The 12,248-nt window shown below is 39.5% G+C and overlaps 1 protein-coding gene across 3 annotated transcripts; it reads left to right on the top strand.

Moving 5' to 3' along the window:
* The first annotated feature begins 285 nt into the window (after positions 1–285).
* On the top strand, positions 286–11,716 carry LOC131222985 (uncharacterized). Of its 3 annotated transcripts, XM_058218254.1 has the most exons (11): positions 289–602; positions 712–755; positions 1,808–1,869; positions 2,180–2,312; positions 3,690–3,954; positions 5,103–5,207; positions 6,367–6,495; positions 7,154–7,203; positions 7,303–7,400; positions 8,561–8,845; positions 10,858–11,716. In XM_058218254.1, exons 3-11 carry the CDS (start codon positions 1,822–1,824, stop codon positions 11,359–11,361), a joined length of 1,617 nt encoding a protein of 538 aa, XP_058074237.1. In that variant the 5' UTR covers positions 289–602; positions 712–755; positions 1,808–1,821; the 3' UTR covers positions 11,362–11,716. The 3 variants fall into 3 exon arrangements, with proteins under 3 accessions (XP_058074238.1, XP_058074236.1, XP_058074237.1); XM_058218253.1 differs by lacking the exon at positions 712–755 and having other exon boundaries at positions 288–602; XM_058218255.1 differs by lacking the exons at positions 712–755; positions 5,103–5,207 and having other exon boundaries at positions 286–602.
* Positions 11,717–12,248: the final 532 nt, after the last annotated feature.

The raw sequence follows: 12,248 nt of genomic DNA, 5'->3' as shown, positions 1-12,248 counted from the left end.
ATCAAGGTGGGCCCCAGCAAGGTGTGGTCCACTTGAGTCTTGGATATGCGAGATTTTTGGTCCCTCTGCTGCAACTGACGTATAGAGTGAATCTCACACAGTCATCACCGTGGGACCCACATAGCCTTTTGTTGGACGGGCTCCCAACCCACCTGATGAGGAGCACGAATGGCTACACGTGTGCCAATATTGCACGTGCGCATCAATCCTCCCTGCGAATCTCCACTCTCAAGCATTTCTGATGAAAACACGTTGCAGGTTTCAATCCACGCTAACATGCAGGATTGACCTTGTCTCCTCTCCTTAAATTTCATAGCTCTGAGAAGAAGAAAGAGAGCAGTTTTTTGGGGTCGGTGCCGTGTCTGTTGTTACATTCTTTCTATTAACTAATACCCTCTCTCTCTCTCCTTTTCAAAGATCCCTCGATCCATTCCCAGCAAAGCTTCTTTTGTCATCACGTGACTTTTCCTGACCTCACGTGGGCGAATGGGACCCAGTAGAAAATTGGATAACGATGATCTGGTTCGCTTGTTTGGGCAGAGAAGATTTCTACATTCCCAATACCATGCTTGTTTATTATTTTTCTCCTTTTTATTCCGTTGGTTCGTTCTCTTTCTCTCTTTTATCTCTCATAACACCTTTTCTATATATATGCATGTTTGGGTGTGGATTGGATTCTGGGGTGTAATCTCTTTCTTCTTCGTTTTGCAGATTTGGGTTTGGTTTTACTACGTCAAATTTAGATCCTTGTTTTTGTAAGTCTGGATTCTTGTTTTTATTTATTTATTTATTTATTTATTATTATAGAGATGTTGGTGTTGTTGGTTTTCATTGCAAATGGATATGGTTTGTATGTTTGTGATGTGGGTGTTTTTGTTTTCATTGTAAATGATGATGTTTTACCCATTTGGAGATCTGGGTCTTTTTTCTTTTCTGTTGAAAATGTGGTGTTTTTCTTTTTCTTGTAAATTTGTATCTTTTTTGGGTAAGTCTGGATTCTTTTATTTTTTTGGCCTATTCAATGATCTTGGTGTTCTTTGTTTTCGTTGCGAATGAAAGCTCTTTTTTTTTTCCATTGCGAATGAATGACAATGTTTTACCAATGTGGAGATTGTTTTATTTATTTATTTATTAATTAATTTTTTTAAATTACTATTGAAAATTTGTTGTTTTTCTTTTTCTTGCAAATGAATGGTGGTTAACCCATATGGAGATCGGTTTGATTTATTTATTTTATTGCAATTGAATAATGATCTGCCTATTTGGTGATCTGGGATTTCTTTCCTTGCCAGTAAGTGGTGTTAGAGAGAGAGAGAGAGAGAGAGAGAGAGAGAGAGAGAGAGAGAGAGTGTGTGTGTGTGTGTGTGTGTCTGAGAGATTTAATTTCTTTGTTTTCTTTGATGTTCAAGATCTGGGCTTAAGTCTGATTTTCATTTGTTCTGATCATTTGGGTGTCTTCTCTGATTTACAAGCTATGATTCTTTCTTCTTTAGTTCAACCGCCTTTGGTGTTTGTCTGGTGATGTAGTGATAAAAATAGAAGTGGATATGTTTGAATTTGAGAGATGGAATTGAGTTGCATATATGGATTTGATTACAGGGTTTGTAATTTATTTTGGTGATATTATGACAGTCAGATTGGACTGTTCGTTCATTGACTTCAAGCTCATGAAGTGGTTCGAATAGTTATTGTTTACTATTTTGTTCTATCACCTTTTACCCCCTATGTTAACATATTTTGGTTTGCTAAATCAACATACCCTGAAAAGTTCTGTTTATCCTTTAAACAATCAGTTCTATTCTTTCAGGATCAGTAGCATTTATGGGAGAATTCTATATTTCTGAACAAGTTTCTACCATCCATTCAACAGTGAGTATTATAAAACGTGTGTACCTTTTAGCACATTCAAGTGAATGCTTTAGCATGTTATTATCTTTTATTTTCTGGTAGATCCTACAGTTTCTGTGACACATGTTTTTGTAAACTGAGGAAGTCCTGCTGCAAAAGATACCATCTAAACTCTCCTTGTTGTTGCTCATTTCCCCCTCTCTAAGTGCGTGTCTTTTTCTCCTTTTCAGTAAACAATAAGTTATCTAAACTGCTGGTTCCTGTCTGAACCAAATTTTCATCTAAAACATTAGTCTTGCAGACATGGCTAATGTATATATGCCGTTGTCAGGTTTGCAGGGATGTTGTGAGGAACTTGAGGCTTCTTCCCGAATATTTTGCATTTGGACCCGTAGTTGATGATTTTTTCATACGTCTTGTGACCTTAAGTTCATATTTAAGTCGTCGATTCATTCGCTTTGTTGGTGAGTTCCTTCCGTTCCACATGTATCAGATTTCCACTTACTGTTGTTCTCTTTTTATGCAACATCATCTGTGAGAGTCCATGCACTTGTTATGCATAAGATTCTCCTTTTTTTTTTTTTTTTCATAAAAGTATTATCATGTCCATCAACCATACCTAGTTTTCATACTTAACAAATCTATTAACTTCAATTATTTGTCCATGGTATTATTTGCTCCAGTGACCCAGTATTGGTGATACTACTTTTCATTCAAGGGCTGCACTCTACTGGTACAGGTACCACCGTAAGCTTGTGGTGGTACTGGGCAGATGTGGGGTCCATGTGATGTATTCACACCATGCAACTTGCCTATCCGATGCGTCATCTCTGAAAAGTCCCAAAACTCAGCCCAATCCATAACTAAGGTGGGCCACAGCAAAGGGAACAAACTGGGAGGGAACACCCACCATTGAACTTCACACGGGCCCGCCTGAATCGCAAAACAGCCTAAAGTTTGACTTGATCCTTCATTGGAACTGGATGAAGGGTCTTAATGGCCTTGATTATATATAAACAACATGGTAGGCCCCCAATGCTAATAAACGGTGGGCGTTCCCTTTCAACATGTCCCGTGTTGTGGCCCACGTGAGTTTTGTGTTGGGTCAACTTTTGGGCTCATGAGGTTCAAGGTGACATGTTTTATTAACAGGTTGGATTCCATGAACAAATCACTGGGCATCACATCTTCCCAGTACCACCTTAAGCTTACCGGGGTATTGGTACCACGGGAGCACACCCCCATATACAAACACATAGATCTAAATACCGTCCTCTTCAAATTTAGTGCAAGGGCATGAAAATTTCCCCATTTTTGAATAAATTCCATTTTTAATGAAATTTCAGACGTGCAAGTTTTCATCTTTTATCAGTACCAAATATCTGGTTTGTTCCATTCCTGGATCTATGAGCTTGACGACTATGTTTTGTCATCCAACAAATTGACTTGTTGTCAAGAAACCCTGTGCTTTTATTTATTTATTCTTCTTCTTCTTCTTCTTCTTCTTCTTCTTTTTTTTTTAAAAAAAATTTATTATTATTATTATTATTTTTTTGTGTTTTTTACTCATGTCTATGGGTTTTGCTGTCAACTGTTTTTTTTTTTTTGGTTGGGTGTGGGGACAGATCATCGCCTTATATTTCTTATGCTACTGTACAATCTGCATCTGATCTCAAGCTAGAGTCATTTAATTGCTACATTTTACGGATATAATTCTGAGCATCTTGTTGTTGTGAAGGAATATTAAAGAGTGTTTTGTGCACTGGGCTAGCTATGCACCTAGATTAGCTGTTATTTTCTTATTTTTGCAATAAAATTAGTAAACGAGAATGTTATTGCAGAGGATGTTGTGTCTAGAGATGTCGACAGATGCTGGCAAGATCCAGAAGTTTCATTTTATGAAAAGTGTGAGAGATACTTCTGTAGCAGTGATGAATCCAAAATCGGAGATTGCTCAACCTCTTCCAATCCTTCTGGTGGCAGCACAAATCTTCCAATGTGTGACAAAAGAGCAACATGTCTCAAGGGAAATCCATCTGTAAATACAACTTTCAATATTGTTGAAACAACATATGGTTTTTGCGATGGTCGCTCCATTTTTCGAGGGTATGTTCAAGTTCTCCCGTCATTTTCACTTTGTGCAATTAAATTACAGCGAAGTATTTTCACATGGCATTCGTCAATGCATTTTTAAGGTTTTATCTCAGCATTTCTCCAGTCACCATTGTTGTAGTCAAGAACTTTTTCTGTAAATTATTTACATTTATGGAGTGGAATGAATGCTAGGATTCACTTAACTAGTTTTCTAAGACAGCATGAAGCACATTGCTGAACGATACATTCACCTGATTTCACTTCTTTTCCATTTCATACTTGTGCTATAGGTTTCCCAAGATGAATTTCTTTGGTGAAGTTGAGGTTTCTACATGGATTATTTTGTTTTTTTATGCATTTCAATTCATTATTTCATTTATGGTTTGCCTGATCTGACTGTAACCAACTATCGTTTGCTAAAAAAAGTAAATCTATAACTATCTATCTATGTATTAAAGGCCCGTTGGATAGGAAGAATGCAACGTGTGGACATAGGAAAAGTGATGACTATTTAAGCAACATTTCCATCGGCACTGTTCAAAAACTGATTCCATTTTTAGTGGTCCTCTTTGTTTCATTAGTGAAAATCCAAAATTCCATGTCCAACATTAGATTCTTGATAACCCCAATTCCAAATAAGGATGGAAATTATTTTATGAATTCCACAGTTTTCTTTGCAATCAAAACAGGGGGAAACGTCAAATCAAGGGAAATTTTTTTTTCTTTTCCCATGGATTCTGCCTATCCAAAATTCCAAATAGGGCCTAAGTCTTCTTCTTCACTTATTTCATCGAGTCGAATATCTCAACCGCAAAATGCTACCGGAAGGGTCAATCTTTTTGGCCTCAGTTGCTCTGGAGCATAGATGGAGTCGGCTTGCCAAGCCCGACAGTTCAGTTGAGCTAGCATGGAGATGAGGCATGGAAGTATTTAGTCTTTTCAATTTGATTCTTTCCTCAATATTTGTAATATGTATTTCTGCATGTTTTCATCTTTTTTCTAACATGAACCAGCTGGCATGGTTCTGCTTTCAAGCTACTTCAGTTAATGCCTCATCTATAGATACTGTTTTTCCATTGGAATTCCAGCTTGTTGTGTTGGAATTACTTGATTTTATGTTGTTTATGTGCAAAATTCTTAAAGCTAATTCACATTTGCAGGTTGATGCTCCCATTATTTGGCTTCAGACTGGCATGGAAAATGGCATTTGCCTGTTTTAGATTTTCCTTCATTCGTGTGAGGCATATTCAAATGAGAGTACAGAGGTAGGTGGTCATGTTCAACTCCTTGACCCTGGTGGTTCTACACGCCAACGAAGATTTGTTTATGCGTCCTTCTACTAAGGATTGTGATTTGTTGACGTGGAGCTCATCACCACATACTAATTACACACTATATCATGATCATCATCGCCTTGTCCCAACCATTTGGGGTCAGCTTTATGATCCTACTTAACAATACACTTTCAAAATTTTGATTCTCATGGTTGCTGGGTAAAAGTTCCACTAGACCGACTGGCACTTGCCATACTTCCTACCAGGCTTGGGAAGTTGGGATAGGTAGGGGCATCACTTGTAAATGAAAAATTTTCAGCAGGCGTATCACATGTAAATGAAAAATTTTCAGTATCTCTGGAATAATGTATAATATATATTTTTTGAAATAAATAAAATATATGCTAATGTAATGCAGTGACACTATGGGTATAGTTGTAATGCATGTGTAACTATTTTCCAGTTATTTTGATCAATCCCATAACTCTTGCATTTATTAACGAGAACTTATAGAATTATTTTGATCAATCCCATAACTCTTGCATTTATTAACGAGAACTTATAGAATTAGACCTTATTCGCGCCCCCCCCCCCCCTAGCCTTGTCCCCACTATTGGAGGTCAGCTTCATGAATTCAGTCATTCCTAAGGCCTTTAAGATAACCAATACTATACGAAGATCTCAATCATATATTGAGACTCCAAAAGCTTTGTTTTGACATATTCATTCAGATAAAAATGCCGGAAAGGTAAACGACTGCTTTCAACTAGTGAGAAGTACTAAAAGCTTTCACTCAGACAAATTCCATATAAGGGACTGTTTTCCGCAACATCGGGCATATGACAAGCTTGCGAAATTAAACCTTTTTCAGTATCTACCTATCTTTTCTTGTGTGTGTGTGTAGCGGTTGGGTTTTCTAGGATCTCCCTTGTTGAAGAACTCGTGTCTGTTTCCGTCACTGATAGGTCTGTCATTCAACCTCTAAAAGTCAACCCTTGAGATTATTTCCTTTTATCATTTATGGTGTTTCATTTCTTAAATGCCATGCTATTCACACACACACACACACACACACACACACACACACACACACACAATCTTTTGTTGTGCTCGCCTTGCTTACAGTACTATATCCATTTTGGTGTTCCAGCTTTATATCCCGGGCACGTAGGACACTGCACGGCTCTTCTGATGATATTGGGTGGTTGCAGCGAACTCCAGGAGTACCCCCTGTGGAGGACGGGACAACTAGATTTATGGAGCTTCTTCATCACATAAGGTAGACTTCTATTACCATCAAACCTTTTGACTGTGCTAATAAAATTCAAAACCATCTGAACTCATTCCAAATTTGAACTTCATTACTCAGACCCAGGAAGCCAGTGCCGTCATCAGGCTGAATATTTTTCTCGTTATTACCAAACTTTCAGAGATGGTATAAAAGCTCTTTGAGTTTTCTCCCTGACTTCCCCTGGATTTGACTTAATAATTAGTAATTACAAAAGTCTATAATTTTATGAACAGAGAAATACATCTATAATGTGGAGACAAAAAAAAAAAAGGCACGTACATTTTATAAGTCTGTTCATTGCTTTTCTTCCAGACCCAGACCCACTGGTTGTCGGGTTGGATTCAATGATCCATTGAGTCGATCCAACCTATCAGCACCCTAGTAAAGGTGAAATGACCTGTAGAAGCATGTTCACCTTATGAAAGGGCTTTGAGTAATTTGTTGTAGCAAGTCAATTGTGTATTAGCATTTAGAATGATTCTTCCCACTGGCCAGTCAATTCATGAAGTTTGATGGTGAGGTAACCAGGTTTCATCCTTATTCAACTCAATCAAGTTTGCAATGGTTTGTAGAATTGAGGATTGTTTATCTTTTTTTAGTGACCCTTGAATTTTATTCTAACTGTTCAAGTTCTCTTGCATTTCAGAAATGGTGAACATGCTCTGCCTAACTCTTTAGTATACTTATTAATTCCTGGTAAGATTATTGTCTGTTGGCACTAGCACTCTTTCTAGCATTCAATCGCTTTTCTTTATACTCTAACATGTCATCTTATTGAATTATGGTTTTGAGCAGGTCTTTTTAGCAATCACAGCCCCTTGTATTTCGTGAGCACCAAAAGGTTTTTCTCAAAGATGGGGCTTGCTTGTCATATTGCAAAGATCCATAGCGAGGTAAAGACCATTTGAAACTTACAACACTGTCAATAATCTTTGGACTAAAGATTGAAATACTACCAAGTCCCACCTTTTCCTCAATGACCCAAATACAGAATAATCCAGAACTGCAGTAATAACATCAGTTCGTTGCAGTTCTTAAGGCTCATGTTATTGATGAAAATGCATTTACCCACACTAAACATTAAAAAAGGCTCTGTTCATTCAAATATTGCTGATTTATAAGGGGTGATAAGACTCTTGGTTGCATATTTTTCATGCTTTATTCTAGAGAAAGCAACTCACCTTTCATGCTATAATGGACAGTAATATTCATTGTTCTTCTTATAACTCGAGCTAACTTTTACTACTAATTATCAGGAGGTAACTGATTGATGACTTGGAACTCAGAATAGATTATTGACTTGGTAGATTTTATAAAATTGGCAAGGTCATTAAATTGGGTGTTTTGCACGCTGGAAAGGAAAGGTCCATCTGTGAGTCGATTCTAGGTCTTTGACCATTGATTCAGCATTCAATTGGAGATTTTCTTGGTTCCATACTATAGTTTTCATATTTCTAACCCATGGCTATTGAAAAAAGAAATGCATGGGGGTTATTTTATATTTTGTAAGATCTTTTTTTTTTTTTTTTCCCCTTCTTATTTCCAAATCTTCCACATAAATTAAGCAAATCATGTATGAAATTTTCTTCATGCTAACAACATTTCCTATTTGCATGTGAGATTTTACTATTTCAAGCTTCATGTTTGACCTATAGTTGCATGCAAGGTATTCGGTGATGGCACCGGCCGGTTGTATGACTGTTATGATATGGTCCATAACGGCTGTTACAGGGGCTGTTATGGTCATTTTGGCCCTGTAACAGTCAATTTTTTTTATTTTTTATTTTTTATTTTTAAAGGGAAAAAATATATAAGCCCTGTATCAGTTAGTTATGGCCTGTAACAATCTCGTTTTGACCTGTTACAGGCTGTTTTTTTTTCCAGATCGGGTGTTACAGCCCTGTGTTGCGTAACAGGACTCACCAATACATAGCCATTTTTTAATACCTTGGGTACATGATTCCCATAGACCTTTTACTCATAAAATAGCCTGCACTTTTTGTTGCCACCCGCTCCTTCTTTAGCTGAAAGTCTTGACTGCTTCCTTCTTCAGGCATCAGTGGAGCGAAATGCATGGGAATTGAAGCAGTACATTGAGGAGCTATATTGGGGTTCTGGCAAGCGTGTGTTGCTGCTAGGCCACAGCAAAGGCGGGGTCGATGCTGCTGCAGCATTGTCGATTTACTGGTCTGATTTGAAGGACAAGGTCGCGGGATTAGCATTAGTGCAGAGTCCATATGGTGGCACCCCAATTGCTTCTGATATCCTGCGTGAAGGCCAGATTGCTGACAAGGAAGCACGGAGAATTATGGAGCTCCTGATTTGCAAACTGATTAAGGTACTTCTACTCCATACATGATTAAATATGGAAACAAAAAATTCACATTCCTTTCCATCCACATTGTTCACAATTTGAAAGAGAATGCATACTTTTTCACAGGCTCAGTGGCAGGTTTTGTCTCCATCCTTTGGTGCTGCCTTGTTAATAATTTCAATTGCTAAAGTGTTCTAAGTGTGCACCTCTCCATGCACAAGTGTGCACAGAGCCACACATGCCTCCCTGGCACTTGTGTGAAACATCAGAGCCTTGCATGACCGTATCAACTGGGCCATTCCATGTAGATTAATTGACCCAAAGATCTGGCCAGTCCTATTATCAGTTGGGTCATATATGCACATTGGATGTGGACTATCAACAACTAAAATTAGACTGTCCATTGTCTTTGCATGTGGCCCACCTGATGAATTAACCAATTGATCTCTGGGCCAGGTCATCGAAGTGGTTGAGGCCCAGTTGATGTCCCATTTGGATGTCACACACATAACATTACAGGGTGGAAAGTATTGCAGTGTGGAGTGGTTTTCATGGGTCAAGAGATTGGTTGTGGGCTTCGCAAAGCTGTTGATAAACATATGCAAAATGAAAGCTTGGGACTTCCTACATAATCAGGTTCTTCAGCCCTGCTGAGATGCATTGATGGCGATGTCTGTATTTTCTGGTACTTCTCTTCATCGTCTAAGCTTATTCCAACTAATTGGGGTTGGCGACATGAATCTTGCTCTGCCATTTTACTCTATCAAGAGACATAACTTCAGTTAAACCACAAGTTATTGAGTCTTTTCTTATTGCCTCCTCCCCCCACATCCATTTCAGCCTTCCCCTTGCCCGTTTAGAGCCTTCAACTTGTACCAACTCACTCTTTCTAACCAGCGCAGTTCTTGGTCTCTATTGCACATGACCAAACCATCTTATTACCTATGGGTGCTACTCCTAAGTTTCCTTGAATGTGTTTATTTCTATTTCTATCCTTGTTTTGCCACCCATCCATCTCAACATCCTGATTTCAGCTACACTCAGCTTATGAACATGTTGTTCCCTAACGATCCAACATTCTGTCCCATGAAGCATGTCTGGTAACCCTTGTTGATGAAAATATCCGGTTCGTCCTTTTAGACCTTCGTATACCTGCACAGAGAGAGGATAAAGGAGACCCTGGCTTGAGCAGGGGACCCTCCGATGCCAAAGTCAGGCCTGGATTCTGGGTCTAAGTGTATTGAGGAGTTTTTAGAGAGAATTCTTTTCGTACCTCTCAAGGTGACAGGGGTCCCTCTTTTATAGCTGCTGGGGCATTTAATCGCACGAGGATTCTCTTCCTGATATTGTGCGCGGGATCTTCTCCTGGTATCACGGAGATAGGATCGTGCCCATCTCGAGCCTTCATCCGATCCCGTGAGCTTCGGGGTCGGAGATCTTATCCCAAGATATCCGGGATGAGGCTTGATCTTGCGATGGTCGATCTGGTAAGGAGGTCCGCCCGACGCATGCCCGGAATGCTGATGAGTCGTCCGAACCGACTCAACCTTTGTCTCGGTTTAGCGAATCATGCCTCGGATTTGACACATCCTTTGGTGACCCGAGGCATTAAGTCCGAGTCTGCGGACTTGTATTTTTTGTCCCCAACAACCCTAAAATAAATAAATAAATAAAAAGTAAAAAATAACAATAATAAAAAACATCACTGGTAATAGAAATTCCCTATCAGTTTGAGGGATACACGGTGATGCCATAAAATTCCAGTGGCGCATCCCCATTTCTTTGACCTAGCTTGAATTCTATGGGCAAAATCCTTCTTGATCTCTCTACTCATGAATTATTGACCCAAATTTCCAGTACTTGTATTTTATGTCTTGTAGTGTGTTTGAGTGGGCACACTTGGATGTTGTGCAATCTCGAACTACCCTTGTCATAATTTTTGCAATCTATACATGTGTCAAGATAAACACACTTATTCCAAATAAAATAAGCTTACTGCATTTTCAAGCATTGAAATATTCATGCTTTTGTTTCAGGGTGACATGCGAGCTCTAGAAGATCTCACGTACGAGAAGCGCAAGGAGTTTGTCACCAAGCACAAGCTCCCTGAACAAGTACCACTGGTCTCATTCCACACGGAAGCAAGCATTGCACCAGGGGTTCTCGCGACGATGTCCCACATTGCGCATGCAGAGCTACCCTGGCTCCCCTTCCCTAGTTTTGGCCAGGAGGAGCTAGAATCCAGTCCAGCAGGCCGGAAGGTTCCTGTGATCATCCCCGTGGCCGCTGCCATGGCTGTCTGTGCATTGCATCTACGGCTCCGATACAGCGAGAAGAGCGACGGGCTAGTCACCTGTCGGGATGCAGAAGTCCCAGGCTCAGTCGTGGTGCGGCCTGACAGGAAGCTTGACCATGCCTGGATGGTCTACTCCTCATGGAAGAAGGATGCTGATGAGCCTGATGCTTCTGAGATGTGTGAGGCGCTTTTGACTTTGCTTGTGGAGATTGGAAAGATGAAGCAAGAACATGCTAGGGGTTGATTACTCTGTGAACATGGTATTATATTATATTTGTCCTTGGTTTATGCAAGTGGGGCAATGGTTTGGTGGTCTACATGATCTGATCTGATGGGTCTCACCCCAAATATCTCCTCAACCCCCACAATTGGTGGATTGTGAGTAGATGGTCAAGGAAAGAAATGCATAGATTTCCCGTGCTTGACTTAAAAAAGGCCAAAAGATTGGTTGGCAAGGATCACGGAACCATGGCCCTGTTTGTAAAGATCTGAACTAGTTCGATATCGATGTGGTTCCTCCAATTTGACGGGAATTACATCCCTTGTTTGTGTTGTGTTGAAACCATAATTCCAAAGGGAAAGAAGAAAGTTTGTCATAATCATTTATATTAATGGTGAATTTGGTTGCACCAAATATCATGAAATTTCATGATTCTTTCGCACCAAATTAGACAGATAAATCATGAAATTTGGTGCAACCAAGCACCCCCAAAACAAAGTATTCTTCTTGTTCAAAGATTTTCATTTAGCAAAACCTTTGAAATGTGATTAGAGTACACACGCCCTTGTAAAAAAAAAGAAAAGAAAGCATGCTGCATGTCATGTGGAGCCCCATCAACCTGGGGGTGCAAATATGTTCAGATTGGAATTGACCTGACAATAAATAGGTTTGGATTTGAATTTGGACCCATGGGAGTGGGTCTGGGTCCAAAAGCTGGACCCAGTTACTTAATGTCTACAGGTTGGGTCTGGGTCCTCTCAAAAATCAATCCGAACCCGCCTCATATCCGCCTCATATCTGATTTTAAAATGTGGCTCGGGTTGACTTAAAATGGGACCAGTGAGTGAGCTACCTTTCATGCCTGCCGTCCTCTTGCTTTCAAACGGATTGGTTATATTTTGACAATGTAA

The sequence above is a fragment of the Magnolia sinica genome, chromosome 13 (assembly GCF_029962835.1).
Source record: "Magnolia sinica isolate HGM2019 chromosome 13, MsV1, whole genome shotgun sequence".
Lineage (NCBI taxonomy): Eukaryota > Viridiplantae > Streptophyta > Magnoliopsida > Magnoliales > Magnoliaceae > Magnolia > Magnolia sinica.
This window is presented reverse-complemented; position numbering and strand designations above follow the sequence as displayed.